Here is a 19,362-nt window from a genome sequence, read left to right as displayed (position 1 = left end):
ATGCAGTGGAAGCTTCTTGAGGACCCATCATGCCTAGAAAAGTTCAAAGTATTTCTAGTCATTCATTTCACACCAGCATGGCCAGCAATGCTTAGAGACGCGTTTGCACCTTACCACCTCTCAGCTTTGGCAGACAGGCCTTTTGCCCTGTACAACATGCAAAACATCTGCAGGAGCATCTTCAAACCCAAGTAACATGAGGACCAATACAGCAAGACGCTCCAGCTGGCTTGTCTGTAACAGGGCACTCAAACGGCCAACACAAGCAAATCTAATGCTACCTTTTCCCTAGAAGCATCAAGAAATTTCTGAATAACTGCCCTTGTGTTGACAGCGAGAAGTTAATCCCCTGCATGACCCAAGAGAGGGCACACACCTGAGTTATGGTGAGGTGTGCCCGAGACAGAATTGCAACACACCACAAAGGCTGCTGTGAAAGCGAGCGACCTAGCAGATGCCTCCAGCAGTAAGTTGCATCACATCTGTAAGGAGAAAAAGGTTAATTTAAAGGTAATCCACCACTGAGCTACTAATGGGGTGACAAATGTGTCCTTGTATCTCAGAAGATCCCATTGAATCCAACCACTCCACTGGCTGTGCTCAGCCATGGGTACAACAATGCCACTCCAGTTCCACAAGCAGGGCAAATTTGAAGAGCCACAGGGAAACCGTAAAACACAAGAATTGGGTTGGAATGCATCAAATTTCAAAACCTTCCTCTTACTTCTGACTTCCTACCACTACTAACGGTAGCCAAGATACATTGTATATCTGCTTCAAGGACAGTTTCACTGAGAACTCTGTGAGAGCTATCACTTTATAGCTAATGGATACACTCTATCCTGCTGTATCTGCCCTAGACAAAACACAAGAGGTAAGAGATCCTGAGGAAGCTGGGGCAACACTGCAGGAAGAAGTTTTACCTTCATCAGTGACAAAGAGAAATGCAGCCTGCGCTGTCAAGCACAGTCATCCCGTCACCTTCACAAAGGCAAGCAGCAGCTTCTTCTAGCTCAGCTATTCCCAGGCTATGTTGGCATAACACACTGAAGCTCTCTCCCATAAATAAGTTCCACGCACACCAGCGGGAGCACAGAGACAGCTCAAATGCTGATAAATCTGGATGGTACTTGAGACCAAAAGAGTTTGGCCAGAAATTAATACTTTAACATGCTAGTTAAATGAATGGATAACTTAGAAAAACATGCTCAAATAGAGTTCAATTTGTCTTCATTGTTTAATTTTCACAAACCCAGCTAAAACATCTGAACAAATTCAAGTTGAGTAACAGCTGTATAGCGTTTCATACTATCACCCCAAGAGTGATGGATTTCTCCAAATGCAACACATCAGCAACAGCACTTCTTAAGATCTTGGGCAACAGTAACTGCAGGGCCTCCTAGGATTTCCAAACGGTACAAGATAGAGAGCAGTATGAACCAAAATACTTTGAAAACACTTTGGATACTTAAGGAGGAAGGGAAAACAAATGGGAAAAAGAAAGGCATGGAGACCTCCCACATAGGCAGAGGATGACAAAGTGAACACCCCAAATTTGGCCTGGGAAAGACATTTGTCGAGCCACTCAAAAAAAGTCATAAGGTATTTTGCTTTGAAGTCTCAACAGTAAAGGTGCAATAAATGATTACCCAAAATTTTAACAGTGACAGACATTTAAGTTGGCAAACTAACACAGAGCTTAAGCAGCAACCCACAAATAATAAACAGTGATCAGGTATATATGAAATAAGTTATATTTGAAGATGGGTCTGTGTAAAACTTTCTGAAATTCCTGATACAAATTGGTTATCAAATGCAAACACTTAATGAATTAAGATGAGGTTAAGTGCTTATACAGCTCTTTCCAGAATAGTATTTCAAAACTGGATAGCCATTATGTAAATAAGAGAAAGGTATTAACCTCATTCATAGAAGGAAGATGGGGAAAGCTGAAATGATTTGATGGAAGCCATGCAGTGCAAATACCCCCATGGAAAGGGAAACCAGCTCTTGGAGATTAATGCCTGGATCATGAGGCCATATTTCTCCTTCCTGCATGAAGTCCTGCTCTTTCTTTGCTCAAGTCTTAAAAGGACTGGTGGCAGCATTTTTCAGTTTGTAGCTCTCAAATCTCCACAGTTCCATTCTACTTGAAGCCTTCACCACCAAATGTGGTTAGAAACGGCAGTTTTGACCTTGAGCTGCATGACACAGGCACACAATTTAACAATGTCCAATTTCACACAAGAAGTGGACACACCCTGGGAGCAGGAACTCCAGGTCCTACACAAGGATTTGCTAACTCTGAAGTCTATGTCAGCGTCCATAAAAGAAACAAGGTTTTCACACAAGAAATACTAATAAAGTACTGCTTTATTTTATAAAGTCTGGCAGTCATTGCATTTCCGCTGATAAAGGCATCAACAAAATTACACATATTTTCTATCCTTTCCTCCCAGCAGATGAAAGGTGCTTTGTAGCACCTTTTGCCACCCTTCCCCCAAAGACTCCAACACACAGGGACTTTCCAGTCCCATCTAAAGCACAGGAAGAAGACAGGGAGATGCAGTTCTCATCCTACATCCAAACTGACATAAATATAATCTCTTCCAGTTGTTCACACTTTTTATTTTGGTAAACACAGATCCAAGCTCTCATTTTTTCCTTCAGTTCACCATACTGTAAGAGTTGGGCAACTTTTACAATTAAAACAGATGCTAAGAACATGTGAGGGCCAGAAAATTGTTTAAAGTAGATTTGACACAATCAGAGCTAATGCAGTGCAAGACACAATTGTGTCAGACAACACAAAAATGAAAAGAGACAGAAAATCAAATTCAAAACAGTTCTCCTATAGTAAAAAATCAGTGCTAACATTCTTCCAAATCACCATGCCCACCTAGATAAACAAGGATTAAAATGCAGCTATCCAAATGAGTTCATTTTAAACTATTTTGGCTGGCCTACATAAATAAGGTTTAGATACAAAGTCCATTACTAACTACATCAAGTCTCTTTTGAGGGGAAGATTAAACTCCAGAGTGTCCCTAGAGACTTCTACTGCTTGCAGACACAGCTTGACACATAACAAAGCAAACCCTTAAAAGATGCAAGTTTCACTTTTCCCTGAAAATGGCCACATCAGTTTCTTTAAGACAAGAGATACTAAAAAAAACCGAACCAAAACACAAATAAATGAGAAATATGATACCACATTACTGCAAAGCTGTAGCTTTTCCCAAGACAGTTTGCAGGATGTGAATTCTGACCTATTTTAAATGCTGACAACAGCATTTTAGAATTCTGATGACTGCATTTTAAAACCTTTACAAATACACACACGGGAGTGCAGGGGACAGAGAAGAAGAGCTTAAATGTTAAGTGAAAATTCAGCTTGCCTTTTAAGAGTCCAACACTGTAACTCTTATCCAGAGTCAAGTCTGCTCACAGGGAATGGTGACTTATACAAACAGGGCTGTGCTGGCAGCTCTAGAACTGTTCATACCTGCAGTGTCCTATACAGGCTCGCTTTTATTCATGGATGGATTTTTCCAAATGTCTTTCCAACTACATGCATTGGATGATTGATTGATTGATTGATTGATTCAGTGACAACATGCAAGACTACATGGATTAACTATTCTTTCCTTTAGGGCAGCTTCCTGAAACAAATCTGAACACTTTCAATTATTAAACAGCATAACCTGTACACGGCAACCCCTTTGTTTTGAAGCGCCGGGTTCCCAGTGAGGGCTGTTGAGCCTGCACTGGGCAGGGCATGCTCTCCCGTCCCTGCAGGTGTGTCGCTGGGATGGCTCACACCGCTAAGGACCTTCTGCCCAGGACAAAGCACACGTGTGATTGCTCTCACAGGCACCTCTCGGGCACACCCTTTAGTTCCGCTGCCCCTTCCCACATACCCCTGGCCTAGCGTCGAGGTTGGACTGATCCCCATGACCGGCATCGCTGCGGTATCAGCGGCGCGGGGCGGACCGCAGCCCGCCCCGCGCCCGATCCTTTGTGTCCGCGCCAGCGCGAACAAAGGCGGAGGCGCTCCACGCCCGGGCGCGGCTCTGCCGGGACCCGCGGCACGCACCCACCTTCGAGAGCTGCCTGCGCAGGCTGAAGCGCTGCACCATGGTCCGCCGCGGGCACGGACAGCGAGGGGCGCGGCGGGCGAGGGGCGGCAGCCGACGGCGCTCAGCGGGGGCTGCGCATCCTCGGCCGCCGGGGCCGGCACGCTGTCCTGGCCCAGCGCTGCCCCGAGGAGCGTCGTGCCGGGCCGTGCCGTGCCGTGCCGGACAGGACACGGCAGGGCAGGGCAAGTCTAGCCAGAGCAAGGCGGGGGGCGCGGTGCTCCCGCCCGCCGCTGGGGGGGGGTGGGCACATGCACCCCGGCACCGCCCCGGCACCGCCCCGGCACCGCCCCGGCACCGCCCCGGCACCGCCCCGGCACCGCCCCGGCACCGCCCCGCCCCGCGGGCGTCTGGCGAACGCTGCGCCCGCCCCGGGGACCCCGAGAAGTGCGATGCCCGTCCCAGCCCTCCCGCCGAGCTACCGCTCCCTTCGCACTCTGTGGCACGGGAGTGTCAACTCTTCCCCGGGAATCAGCACAGGAGACCCCACTGCAATCACTAGAAAATAATTCAAGAAAGTATTTATCTTCCCCCGCCATAAATATGCAATAAAAATGTGAGGTAAAACAGGTACACTTGCAGTTCTTCAAATGCCACGACAAGAGTGGCTTTGGGATCCTGAAAGTGTTCTCCCTCCCACCACAGGACACAGTATGATCTTGCAGAACAGCGGATTGCAGGGCTCTAACCTCAGTTTGCAGCAATGCTCCGAGGGGCTGCAGGAGTCCAGCAAACACCGTGCCAGCCTTCCTATGCAGACTGGGCCAGCTCTCAATGCATGGGCTTGGGTAGATGCCAGGATATTCACAAATGGAGGAGGCAAACTGAAAACCCTAAATGCAATGAGGAGCTCAAAATCTCTGGAAACAAGTCCATTTCGCAAGTAGTCCTATCTCAGCATTTTAGTTTTGGACTTCTTCAGATTTTATTTCCAGTTCCTTTTGTAATTTCCTCCTGCATGCAAAGGGAAGGGTTTCCTTTTTGCACTACACTGAAATGGCCATGGCACTGATCCTTCCAGTACATGGCCTGACCTACCCAGGAAAACAGTTTCTCAATAACTATCAGCAAAACTACTGGATCAAGAACAGCTCCCATGCTAGAGCATGTCCCTTGATGAGTTGTGACTCAGGATCAGTGCTGGATTATCCAGGACTGTGTGGCTCACCAGCACTCTCCTATGGCCTTAGCTTCACTGGGCAGCAAGTACTGGCACAGTGGAAAAAAGGGATCCCATAGCATGCTCCAGCTATGACAAAGCTGGGGCCCCAGATGGCACAGTATGTGTGGTTATAGTGTGTACCTGGCTGTTACGAGTCAGTTATCCACTGACTCCTACAAAATCCCTCCCAGTGGCATGTACTACATAAGTACAGGTCACTGCCATGCATGACTGCAGAGTCTTGTAGAAAAATGAAGGTGCCTTAGGCCAGAATATTTGCCTTGTTAAGGAAAATGTTTCTAGCCTATTTTTAAAGTCATCAGGTGATCTGGAAGCTAGAGATAGAGGAGACACTTGCAGTTGGGCCATGGAAGGTTATAAGAAGGGTCAGTGTGGTTCTCTAAATAGACCTTGAAGGGAAGGTTACGAAATTGTTAAACAGAGGTGTTTATTTCATAACTGTCATCCAAAAGGAGCATTAATAGATGCATTCTTCAGCACTGAAACCCCAGCTGTGAAATGAGAGAAGGATTTGGTAGCATTCTGTCCTGTCAGGGGTAACTCAAGAGGTTTTCAACATAGACATGCTCTGTACAGGGGAAGTATTCCCTGCCAGAACTTGGGACTCCTTTTCAAAATGCTCCCCTTTTTTTGAAATATATATAAAGTACATTACCTGGCTATCAGGCCTCAGTTTTGTAATGACCACACAGAGCTGATAGAACAGAAAACTAAACAGACTGGGACACTAGAAACACCTCCTCGTACCGGCAGAACAGACACCAAGATGCTCAGGGGATCCTGCATCTAGCAGCTGCATCCTCCTCCTCCCTGAACTGGGTCAGTACTTCTTGTTCTGCAGTTTGGCTATATTCAGAAGCCTCACGCACACCGTTCAATTCCTACTGCAGAAAATCCATAACACCACCTTGAACAGCCTGTGCGCCAGGAAAGCTCACGTGCCTACTGCTGCAGAGACCAACAGGACAAGTGTGTTGAGATGAGAATGAGTGAGAGCATGAGTCTAAGAGTCTGAGAGTATGAGTGTGAGAGGGTGTAAGAGTGTAAGTGTGTGCACACATGCAGTCAGAAAATGATGCACTGTGGGAGTCCACCACAGCACTGGAATAAAATGCTGGAGCATGGGCAGCCAGGGCAGCCAGTTGGCCCTGCCACGTTATCTGCTGCATCCCAACCTCCCTGCTTCCACGCTGCCTGACAGCAGATACCAATGGCTCTGGGTACTCACCCTCTCACCCGCTGGGCTTGGTGCCCAAGGTTCCAAGGACCACCTGGTACCTCCACTGTCCTGCACCTGGGACACAGGGTGTCTCATTTCCTCCACAGACACTCAGCTCTCCCTTCCCCACCAAGCTCCTGTGGCTAAGAGTCTGGGTCAGGCAGATACAGATAAAGAATGGAGCCAGCTTGGCTGGGATATAATCCACATCAGACTGAGATTGGACTGCCAGATTAGCAAAATTGATGATAGCAACATTCTCTTTTGTCTTTGGAGCCAAGGCCTCACACTCAGCATTTCCAAACTGATGCTTATGATCTTCACAGTTAATGAATGGTTCGTGCTCTGAACAGAGACACATGCAGCTCTTTGCCTTAGCCTCCTATTGCTGGGCCATTGTCACTTCTTTCCTCCCTAATATTACCTTCCTACAGCAATTCATTCCTGTGTAATAGCTTAACTGGTGAATTCTTTTGTCTTTATTCAGGAACATGATGGAGAAAATCAAGATTTCAGCAAAAGGCACCAAATTTTATTTTCAAATTTAAAAAATGAACTTGATGTAACGAACTAGTGCCTCTGCCTGATATCCTTTCATGAGAACACAAAACACGATTAGAATTAATCTTTAGTCCAAAATGTCTTGTAACTAATTTTCTTTTTAAAAATGCTCAGTAAGAATAGAATTGTTTGTTGTAATATCCCTCTCATGGAGATCTTCTTCAGCTTTTTACTTGTATATCAAATTCACAGTTTCTAGCAGTTTTTTTAAAATTATCTTTTAACACTATATAAAGCTAGCAGAAATATGTACGTACAAATGTTACATGTTGACACATGTAAATGAACAGGAAGGCATCTTCCTGACGACCTCTTACAGACACACCTTTTGAAATAACCAACAGGAGAAACATTTTCTTACTGCAGAAGGTCTGAAGTTGAAAATTTCATCTCTTGAAACGTAAGCATTCTCAGGGTCAACTTTATCAGCTTATTTTATACTTTTTTCAAAGAAAACCCACTTAAAGGCACCCCAGTTTTCTGGATTGATCACAGTGAGCCCCCAGGTCTCTGCACACAGAAGGGTATGGGCTGCTGTAGGAGACAGTACTGGAGTCAAGAAGCGTTTGGGCACTTTTCCCCGGGTTATTAAATTACTGAGCTCGTACAGCTCATGCCGTGTGTGTTCCATGAACCCTGAGTTCGCTGCGGGCTCGGTGCTCCCGCAGCGCCCCCTGCGGGCCGGAGCGCTGCTGTGCAGGCCAGAGCGCCCGGGGAACTCCCAGTCACGGGCAGAAAGCGCCACACGTGCGCCAAACCGCTCCACTACTGCTACGCCTCCACCTCCACCAAAACAGCCCAGCACCTTTCCCTGTCACTGACTGGGATGGCATTTCACAGATTATCTCACTCTAGTGGAAGGGACACCTTCCACTAGACCAGGTTGCTCCAAGCCCCATCTAACCTGACCTTGAACTCATCCAGGTTTGGGGTACCCACAGGTGCTCTATCAAAGCCCTTCACATTTAAGGACCACCAGAAACTCACATATTTAAAAGATGCCATCTCCACCTAAGAAAATTCTCATCAAGTTCACAAATGAAGTTGATTGAGAGGAAAAGAGAAGCCCATGTCTGTTACTGCAGCACCATGGCTGGTGACAGGGGCTGCAGCTGCCACCAGCACGTGTTCTTGTCCTTCAGCCCCGAACACTGCTAACTCAGGCCTCCGTGTCCGCTTTAGCTCAGTCAGTCTTACTTCGGGTAAGACTCACCTGTCCTGCACACATTCAACACTGGCAGAAAGTGGGACATGGATATAGCACTGCTCAGAGTAAAAATTATTTTAGTTTTCCAGGGACCCTATTTCTGTTCCTGGCCAGCACCAGTTTGCTGCTGAAGTACGGCAGATTTCCACTTCTCGTCAGGAAAGTCATAGCCTTCCCATTGCTGTAAAATATTTAAACATGCTCCAGTAAAATATCCTTCCTTCCTGCACACCATTTGGAACTGGGAGATTAGATTAGCTCTTTTATTCAGGACTTCCACCTGCAAACTGCACAAGGCAGATAAACACACCCAGTGGTGCCACAACCCTGCCTGATCCTAGCAGCCTGGCCAAGTATCATGGCACCACTCATGCCTCTCCTCTCTGCCACCTATTTCCCTTTTATTAAAAAAAATAGCAAAGGAGCTATATGGGCTACTGCAAAGGAAAAGTGCAAATTTTATTATTTTAACATTCATTTCCAACTAAAATACACTTAGAATTTCTATATAACTGTTTCAGAAAGAACTCATGAAAACTTTGCAAAAATTATGACAAGATATATATTACAGTCAAACCTACAATTAGAAATTACTTAAAATCTTTTTGAGTTTCCACAGAATTTGATATTAGCACAGTAACTATCATAGACAGTGTTGGTACAGTGAATAGGCAAACAAAGCATTATTTTTAACTTTGGTGACATCCCCAGAGTTAAAAACCATAAAATAGTTGGATAAAAATAGTTTCTCTAAAGAAACTTTCCCATGACTTTCCCATGGCTCAAAATCATGATTTTATTGAAATCAACCCCATTCCTAAGAGAGACTGGGGATGATCTTGGATGGTATTCTACTGTGGAAGATGCGGACCAGTCAAAAACACTGGTGACGCAGCTGCAGTGGCGCTGCTAGTGGTTACAGCACACACTTATCTCCAGAGCTTGCTCTATCATGGCTGAACCACATCAGCAGAAAATGAAGCGCTAAGTCTTTAACGGCACTGCCTACAGAGGGCTAAATATTTTGCCTTGTAATTGAGCAACCAAGTAACCTCCCAGTGAAGGATTCCAGTTGTTGACAACTTGAGGTAATAACACCTCCATCTTGCCCAGAACATCAACACCAACTGTAGGACCTGCAGAACACTGGAAGGGTGAATGTAACCTGAGGGAAGGGATTATAAAATGCGAAGTATGTCTATAATATTTTAACACCAATAATTACCCCACAAAAAGCTCTGTAAGTACATGAGACCCAAATGAGACCTGTGCAGGCTCAATCATTTTCAAACAACCACAAGCCTGATTTTCTCAGCTCAGTGGGTTGCCTCTACAAGAAAAGATCTGTGCAAAAATATTTAAATCTAGACTGTTTGAAATAAAAGACCAAGTGAAGTAGCTCAGTAAGATTTTAATTATTACATTCTCAAAGCTATGACAATCTCATTTTTCAGCTTCTATACAAAGCCTAACAACATGTGGCAGGATTATTACACATGCAAATATGTGTAAACGAGGTATTCAGAAAAATCCAATCTGTTGTTTTGGGATAACATTTTGCCCTTCTATTTCAACAACAAATGGAGAAAACAGAGAATGCAACATTACTGTGAACTAAAAACATTTTGTGTGCAGAGGATTATTAAGAATTTATTCTCCCTTATGCCACAAAGTACTCAATGTCCTTAATTCCCACTGGGAGTGGAGAATCTCAGCACCACAGAATCAAGTTCATCCAGAACTCATTATTCTGCAGAACCATACAAACATGAGTTAACACTTCCACTGTCAACCTATTTACAAGCAAAGTTACAATAGCACCAGAGTTTTCCACCTATACCTGAAAGGGATTATCCCAGCCCTTGCTAAACTCTGGCAGTTGCTCCAGACTTAACCCTGGTTTTCACATAAACCAGTACTTAGCAGAGATCCTATTATGCTTTTGTTGTACGGTAAGAGAACCTCTAAATTCTCTGAACAGCCTGAGCGGGCAGCTCTGTTGCCTCTGTAGGCCCCAGCGTCCATGCAGTAACACCTCAGCCTGGCCCCTGAATCCAGGGTCCAACGCTGGTCCATGGGCTTTGCAGAGCAAACAAGAAATAGAGACATTTTGAGATTACCCTCCTAAACTTTCTTGCAGCGTGTTTAGTGGGTGAGGTTGTGTGGCAACACAGAAACCTTTCCCACAGGAATTCTTCTCTTCTTCTTCTATGTTTAATAAATAAAGATAAAACTTTCATGTTATTGAAACGGCCTTTTGTACACAGGTGGTCAAACACGTGGGCCAATCAATCCCTGAGGGTGGATGATTATTGGTCCAATCCGAACAGCCCTCTGATGTCTATATAAATTGTTAATTAAATAATAAAAGGAGTTCTTTCTAGCACTCAAAAGGTCTCGCCTCTTCACTCCGCTAGCAGTCCAACAGCAACAAGGTTGTGTGTTTAATGGGGTTTCAGATATGAAAAGGAAAGGATATGTGTACCAAATCAGGAGACAGTTGAAAACTGACCCTGCCATGTGAAATAAGCAGGCTGGAGAAAGAGGAGACTCCTGAAAAAGGAAGAATGAGGCCTAATTAGACATTTGATATGCCAGAAGCTCTGGATCAGGAGTGAAAGACATTGGCTATAGCGGTTTATAAAAATGCAACATAAAAGACAAAACTGTGCCTAGCAAATGAAGAAAGATGACTTCCATCTGGTTCATATAGCTGGGACAAAGACATCAAGAAAAAAAGAAGAGGGTGAAAAAATGGTGACATGTTAGGTGCTTTCAGAGAAGTTTAAACAGTCCAAGACAGAACAGAGGCAAGACAAAAAAATACCAGTACCGTATCTGTTTAGCATCTTTTCCTTGCACACAGTGCTCTGCATGTGAAGCAAGCAGAAGGGGACTCCAAGAAGCAGGCTGGAAAGAAGCAGGCTGGAGAACCCAGCTCCTAGAGCTGGCCTACTCTGAGCCCTGCCCTTCCACAGCTGCCCCATGGGGTGGCCTGAGCTTCTTAGTACACCAGGGAATCTAATTACAAAATTTCCTTTTGCACTTCTGCAATTTACCTTGTGGTCATGGCCATGCTGATACCAATTTAAGGGTTTTCATCCTTTTCCAAACTGTTCACACACAGCACCTACTGTTAAAAAGCATACTTAACAGCATCCAGCAGCACCAACAGAACAAGCAAATAAATCACAAGCTTTAACCAAGCTCAATACTGCATTTATGTAGGCACTGTCAAGCATAAACTCAAATCACTACGTAGCCTCAAACAGAAGGATGAAGCTCAGAGCCTGACTCCACAAAACATGGAAGATACGGAAATAGTCTGGATGTGTTTAACAGGTCTTAAGCTTCAGTAGTAAACTAGCCTGAAGCACATGGGCTCCTGCTCATCCATGCCTGACAACCAGATCTGCAATAGGTGACATTCCTGCCATTCCAGTAAGAAGCACTGACAGTTTCACAGCAGCCCACAAAAGCATATAGAATAATGCTCTGATAAAATAAGCCTCTGATAAAATATAACTGAAAGCTAATTTCTTAGCAATCCAAGTCTGCTGACTTCCTACATCTACCCACAGCAAAACCTTCTGCAGTCACAGTCAAATCTTACAAGCAGTGCTGCTGCACAAGGGTGCAGCGCTTGCAGCTCCCTGACTAAGCCCATCACCTCAATGTACCAGTGCACAGGAACAGACCATGTGAAGCGAACAAACTGTTCATTACTCTTCCTAAATGTCATAAATCTGAACACTAAGAGGAAAACAAAGAAAAAGGAAAGCAGAGCAGGAATTTCTGCCACAAGAGCAATGCCAGCATGGCCACAGAGGTGACATCAGGGCACAGGCACAGCCCTGGGCAGTTCAACACCTGTTACCTGACTGGGCAGACGTGCCCCAGAACCGCTGGCATGTATCCAATACCAGTAGGAACAGGCTGTGTCATGATATGGGTAAGTACTAGCAGAGCAAACAATGACAGAAGACAGGAATCAGAAAACAGAGTTATACTGCTTGACTACAAATCCTATGTTATGTAGTTTTTGTCATAATTAAATCACAACTTTTCCATTCTATGCGCTGTTTCTTTGTTCCTTGTGGCTTGTATAGCCCATATGCTCACAACAGATGGATCAATGCTGTAGCTCAGTGACATTTTTCTAATTATAGATGGATTTATGAAATTCTTAAATAATTTCAAAGGAAATACTCCCTGCTGAGGCAAGGTGAGTCAGCATAGCTTCACTGTCAGCAGCAAAGACAAAAACCAAGGAAGTGTAATTGGTATGGTTTTATTAAAAACTTATTTAAAAGATAAGATCACGAAAAGCTGACGGAGACAAATAGGCAAAGTCTTGAGCAAGTGAGCATGAAACAAAAAAATTAAGTGGAAGTTAGATGTAGAGATGATCCATACAGACTCAGTAGAACCTGGGGGTCCAGAGGACTCTCAACCCTGATGACAAAGCATTACTTGCCAGATACTTTAAACAAATTATTTCTATTCCTTAAGCTTTATTATGTAATCTAATCTCAGTGACATTAAATAAAATAGGAGAATTTAGGGTTAAAGTAACAGTGAAACAACTTCAGATATCTCATAACTTAAAGACAGTGTTTAAAGTTTGAATTTACACCAAACTTTAAGTTTGATAATGATTTCAGATTTTTCCTGGCTCTTTACTGATTCTCATTTGAAGTGTGTTGTTGTGTTGTAACTAATTTTCCAATACAAATTGTTGAACGAAGGGTTAGTTTTTGGAATTTAACAATTCATTTAGTCATTAATTCCAGCAGTGTGACAGCCTGAATGCTAAACTGGCTTCTCCAATGAAAACATTGACATCTGTTATAAGCGTGATTTATCAAATGACTGCATTATGCTTTATTGATTTCACCAAATCACAAACAAAAAAAAGAAGCTCTGCTAATAATCATAACAGTGATTTAAAATTTACATGTAGCTGACTTACAAACGCATTACATCTCTATACTGAAAATTCAGTAAAAGCTGCGATACATTATTTAAAGCTATACAATCACGTGCCTTTAACCTGCAAGTTGTCTCCTATTTGTAACTTCGGGTGGCATAAACATCCTTTAAAGCTAGTATGTACAGACATGTCATAGTAAAGACAGTACGTCTCAGACTGAAATAACAGCAAGATGTTATGTTAATATGGCAAACACACACGGTGATTTTCATGGAATATCAGACAACAATCTGTCCTTCTCTGTGAAAAAACCCCAACATTTGTGTTTTCCAATTTTTACTTTGTGATTCCTGTGCAAATTAAGTCAAGGGTAGTTCATGTGATTTTTACAGCTCCCAACATTATGAAGACTGCATATCAATATTGCAGCAGTCTCAGTCTTGCTCTGGCTCTTGGAGGAGCGAGGGGATAGAGATCCCCACTTTTGGAAAGTAGCACTAAGCTACTGAACAACTCTTCCAAACCTTGTGCCACACTGTGAGGTAGTGCTGTTACCTGCTCTTGGGTGAGAAAATGAGGTACAACACTCAGACTTGGCAAAATTTTCCAGGAAAAGAAAGAATCCAACTCTCCCGCTCATCTCCTTTCCCTATCCTACAGAGTGCCTGGTAAACGACAAAAGGTAGTAACAGACAACAGGCACATGCAACATGATTTTTGCACCAGGGATTGAGACTCGCATCCCCCTCTCATTTTAGGTCTCACTCTCCATAGCTGTATTTCCTTGGCCATATCACTTTTGACCTACAGTAGACATTGTTACTGTCCGCCACAATATGGTGGAAATATCAAAAAACAGCTGTACATTCATTAAGCTCTACCAAGAAACAACCGGTCACAGATCTCTGATGATTTAGCCCCCAAAGATGGCCTTTCCTCTATCATTTTGTTTTCTTCTTTCAGACCCCACCCCCCTCTCTCCTGTCTCCAACACGGAGGTGAAAAAGCCCGCAGAGCCCCTTTCCCCCAGGTCACTGAGGGCACAGCCAATATCACTGAGAATGGTTCTCCCTACAGCGGTGACTGCCTGACGAGGCCAGAGACCCTCCTACCCAGCCACTCCTCCGTACAGCATGCTGTTCCAGAGGAATGGCAGCTACAGAGCTAAAGTGGCTGCTTCACATAATCACAGGCCCTTATATACTAAAAATTGACTCCTAAATTTGTTCTCACACCTGCAAGACGCTGTAGCAGAATGTTATCAGATTAAGAGTCCTCATTTTTCCTGTCCCTCCTGCCAAGCGATCCTTGTGGTTTCCAAACTTTTATTGCACACTGAATCAGTACAAAATTTTTGAGCACGGACTGCAAATACACATATGTTTATTTATAAACTATATATATGTATATATGTACTACTCAACTAATACAATATGCCTATTTTAAGACATACACAGAAACACAAACTAAAAAGGAAAAGAAAGATAAAACAAACAAAAAAGTATTTCCTTCCTACACTCCACTGGACTGTCTTGCCCACACTCCACTTTGGAAACCACTGATCCAAGCGAACACTTCCTCAGACCAGCTGCCTAGTTGGGAGAAAAGACACCTCACTCCAGGTCTTTTCCCATATGCCCATTATTTACCTAATATGCTTAAGCCTGTCCAGTCCCCCTGCTCATACATGAAGTAAAGGGACTACAGTTTTAAACCAACAAACCAGACCTTGCTTTACAAACTTCAGTTGCTGGATTTGGGTACAAACTCAAAAAACTAACAACTTTCCCCAAAATTCTCCTGAAACAAAGATCATGAGTTCACTCACAATGATGAGAGAGACAGTACACAAATAAACCTGAAACTATTATGAGGTCTCTTTCTGAGGTCTCTCCATGGCTCAACAAACTGCAAAGGTAATCAGGCCAGGAGAGTGCATACTTTTCACAACTACTTTATTACTATCTCCGTTGTTTTAAGAGCTGGCAAGAAGCAAAAGTTCAGATACAGCTCCAGGCAGACTCCTTCAATGTTTCTTGCAAGAGGAAACAACAAGCTTCTGAAAGTATGCCCAGCCTTTGTAGACCCCTTTCTTATAAAAGGAATGTTTTCCAGGACTCCCTGAACCAGTGTCCTGAACAAGCTAAAGTTAGCTAAAGCTATTTAGAAAGCTAGTCTTTCAAAAGGCAAACAGAAAAAGCCCACCAAACCCCACGAATGCTTCAACTAAATTGATCTGGGAAAGGGGAGAAATGGTAAGACAAACACGGCTTCTTGATATCATCAAGAAGCTTACGCACAGCTTTGCAAGAACATGTCACAGAACAGAGATTGTAATTTCAGTGAATGCTTTTCCCACACAGGAGAAACAAACCGAAGGACACAGCAGTGATCTATCATCAGCAGAGCAGCCAGGCTGATCTACATCACGTACAGGCAACCCAGCACTGAGGGGCTAGACAGCTGCACAGGCTGCAGCCCATGTGCCCAGAGCCTCTCATGGCCTAAAAGACCAACAGCACCATCCACTCAAACTGGAATTCTTTGCTTTTATAAAATACACAAGCAAATGAGAGAGGAATTAGAAAAGCTGTCCAGGTAAATGAAAGGTTTTGTTGCAGGAACTAGCTAACAGTTGCTAAGGAGAACTACTCTGGCTGCTGCTCGGCCCATCACTCCTTGTTTGACTGTGGTGTGCCATCCAAACAACCTAATGGGTTTCAAAAGTAGCTCTCCTTTCACTGATCAAATACATATAAAATCAGCCACCTGCCATGTGAGAAAATGACTAATGTTTGCATCTTTTAAGCTCTTTGCTTCACCACTGAAGAAGCTTCTGAACACAGTACCATTTGAATTTGCTAAAAGAAACCTGCTTTTCAAAACAAGATTTCAAAGGGCTTAAGAAAACATACAAAGAGATGATAAAGATCAAAGGTAAATCTGAGTAACTTACTGCTGCTGCTGTGGCCTCCTCTCCACCTACATAGATAGAAGAAGCAATCTCCATCACAGACAAGTTTGTGGGAGCATCTGTAGTGGATGATGATCTGGGCCGACCTGATTGAATATCCTGAGCAGACCTTCTGTTGATCTGCGGGCTTCCTTTTGGGGCATCAGCCTTGCCCCATCTGCTGTGCAGGCTGGTCCCTCTCTTCATTTTAGGTGGCACTCTGATCTGCTGAAGCACCCGGTTCAGAGCTGTGGGGTGGGTGGAGACACCATCAATTTCAGCACAGACGCTTTGGCTTTCCAAATCCAGGTCAGGCTCCAGCTCAGCCTGAGCTTGCTGGACATCATGTGGAGAAACAGATGACCTCCTGCGCTGATGCTGGAACAGGTGCTTCAAGCCTTGACCAATGACATTAATGTTCTCCAAAGCATTATGCGTTATTTTGGATAATTTTTGCTCTGATTCATGTTGTTTTTTTGTCTCTTGATCTTGGGATTTGCCTCCAGGATCAGGGTCATCACACAACTGTTCAGTGCCAGACGGCTCCATTGATGACACCCAACAGGTTTATTTGACTATTCATACATAAATATGTCCCCTCTCTTTAAAAGGCTTGTGTTTATTTTGAAAATGCCAAGATTGTCAGCCAATTAGGTGTGCAATTGCTTCAAGAGTGACTACACATGCAGCTGTGCCACGGTGATCTCATGCTTATCTAATGTTAAACAAAAGAGTAGTCATTATTACACATCCATGCAGCAAGTAGTGGGTTAAAAATCCAATGCGCAAAACATGCCCATAACAAAATAAAATGTATCAGTCCTCAGAGCACCTCTCCTTGTGGCATTAGTTGCATCTAGGCTAGTAGGCAGAAACCAAAGCTTGTGTGAGACAAGTCACACGTTGCCTGGGGGGAGAAGCCCAGCAAAGAGGGTGCAAGAAAGCAAGGAAAGTAAAAAAGCTGTTCAAAAGGGGGACAAGCAAGGAGGAACCAGTGGGGCTTTGTTTATTAAGAATAAGCCCATAATAACTTCTAACAGAACATGAGGCTAAACTTCTGAAAAGCATGTTAGTCACTTTGGCAGAATTAATTTTGCTCTTTGACAAAGATCTGATACTAAGACCCTAACTTAACAGTATTTAATACATGCAAAAAGCCAGAACATTTCCACATGTGTTATTCATTTCCAAATTGTGAGAAATAGCTTATTACAGCCAGCATCCGCTGATGGCACTGGAAACTAGATGTGAAAATCTGTCTTCAAGAAAGAACAGTCAAGTGAAATGATTTCAATTGGCATACTCTTGTCCATAGCTCTGAGAGAAAACAAGAATGCCTTTTTAAAAGTAGATTAAGCTACCAGTCTGCAAGGGATCAGCATCAGGTATGTGCAGTTCAGCCTCTGGCACAGGAACTGCGCAGCTGTTCTCTGAGAGCTCAATCTGAGTCATCCCCTGCGCTCAGGCAAGGCTGGGATATACAACAATGCAGCTCAGCACTTATATAGCAACAACTATGGGAGAAGGTCAGCAAAGATATGGGGAAGGAAGGAAGGGAGGAAGGAAGGAAGGACACAGTAACTCTAAGAGTTTCACATCAGCACCATGAGATCACATGCTCAGAAGCTGACCACTGTTTTCTGCAGGAGAAAACTTTGATTAGGCTTCTATAAATAAAGAAACCAGCTCACAGAGGTCTACCTCAATCTTGGCAGAAATCAGTTTGTGCTGTAGAAAATAATTATTTAAAAAGCAGTATATTTGGGATCTGAGAGTATTCATTTCTATGCTGAAACAATTGCAGAAACATAATGCATTGAGTTTACAACTGGAGCACTCTTGAATTTGTGCATCTGAAGCCTGACACAATGGGTTAAATAGATATTCCAAAATGCTTTCCAAATTGCCATCCAAAAATATCAGAAGAGCTGCCTGCTGCCTCTCTCTTTTTTCAAGTGCCACTGCTATCAGCTGGAGGCAAGAAGAAACTCAGTACTATACAGAAAGCAGAACACTGGAATCACGCAAGTTTTTATCTCCGTACTTTGAAGATGCTATAAGCATTGTGTCTAAATATACTGGCCAGTTTAATCAGTAACACATTAAATGCAAAGTAATAAACTACATTCAAGAAAAATGTATTTATCCATATTCATGCAGTAATTGTATGGCAGATGAAAAAAAGATGTGCAAACAACATATCTACATACTTAACACTTTCTTAAATGAATTCAAGTGCCTTTATGTCTAGTAGCATGCTTTGCCTTTTGAGTTTGCTTTTTCTTAAACTTTTTTTTCTTTTCTCAGGTAACAGGTTTTCCAGAAAGCTGGACCGCAGGTCTCCACTCAATTTTTTTGGGGCACTCAGTTTTTTTTTCCACTCAGTTTTTTGGGGCAAAAAACTGCAAAACTAGATGCTCATTTTTAACCAATACACCAAAATGGTTCAGTGAACAAAACCCACCATATAAAAAAGCAAGAATTCCAAAATTATTTGGTGTATAAAATACAAACCTGGCAGTGGACCCATAACTGCCTTTTTCATTTTAGCTAATTCCCTCAGCATTTATTTTTCAGTCAGGACCCACTGAAGAACTGCAGTTCTTATCTAAAATGACCAGTATACTCTCCACCCAGTATCTCTGTGATCTCCTGCATGCTCTCTATCCAGATTACCACTGTTAATACTGCTGGTCTTAAAGAACACCGATTCAGTCTAACTGGAGTTCCATGCACTAGCTGCTAGAAAAAATTAACCCATTTAAATTAACCCCATGGCAATTTACAAATCGGCCTGAAACAAATCAGCCCGCAGTGAGCTCCCAAATAAGGCATGGCCACTTTGTGTACTCTTGGACAGATTTCTGAAATTATATAGCATCTGAGAGGCTGCTAATGGGAATTTTGGAGTAATCTCCTATTTCTATTTCCATAGGATGAGTCTGTTGTGAGCCTGAAATGAGCTTTGCAAATTACACATATGGTATGAAGATCCTTACAACTACTTATTTGTTCTAGTATCTACTTTTGGAAAAAAACAAAACTTCTAAGTGTGAAGGATTGTGAATCTTCAGAACTAATGAGCGCACTTATTTGCATTAGGATTCAACTTTGGTGCTCACTTTTGTTTTCTCCACTTACAACAAACTTTATATCCTGTTTGTGGGAGG

At 43.3% G+C, this 19,362-nt stretch overlaps 1 protein-coding gene across 5 annotated transcripts in view; it reads right to left on the bottom strand.

The window, feature by feature from the left end:
• TMCC1 (transmembrane and coiled-coil domain family 1) overlaps nt 1–19,362 on the bottom strand; it is a 74,562-nt gene that overhangs the window by 41,014 nt on the left and 14,186 nt on the right. For 3 of the 5 annotated variants that reach the window (XM_085072173.1, XM_085072175.1, XM_085072174.1), the window contains one exon: nt 16,196–16,907. In XM_085072173.1, the coding sequence (XP_084928299.1) occupies nt 16,196–16,741 (546 nt within the window). In that variant the 5' untranslated portion in view covers nt 16,742–16,907. The remainder of the gene's footprint in view (nt 1–16,195; nt 16,908–19,362) is intronic. The other 2 variants (XM_085072176.1, XM_085072177.1) reach the window with 1 other exon arrangement.

Source organism: Lichenostomus cassidix, chromosome 12 (genome assembly GCF_008360975.1).
Source record: "Lichenostomus cassidix isolate B80296 chromosome 12, HeHo_3.0, whole genome shotgun sequence".
In the NCBI taxonomy this organism is placed as follows: domain Eukaryota; kingdom Metazoa; phylum Chordata; class Aves; order Passeriformes; family Meliphagidae; genus Lichenostomus; species Lichenostomus cassidix.
This window is presented reverse-complemented; position numbering and strand designations above follow the sequence as displayed.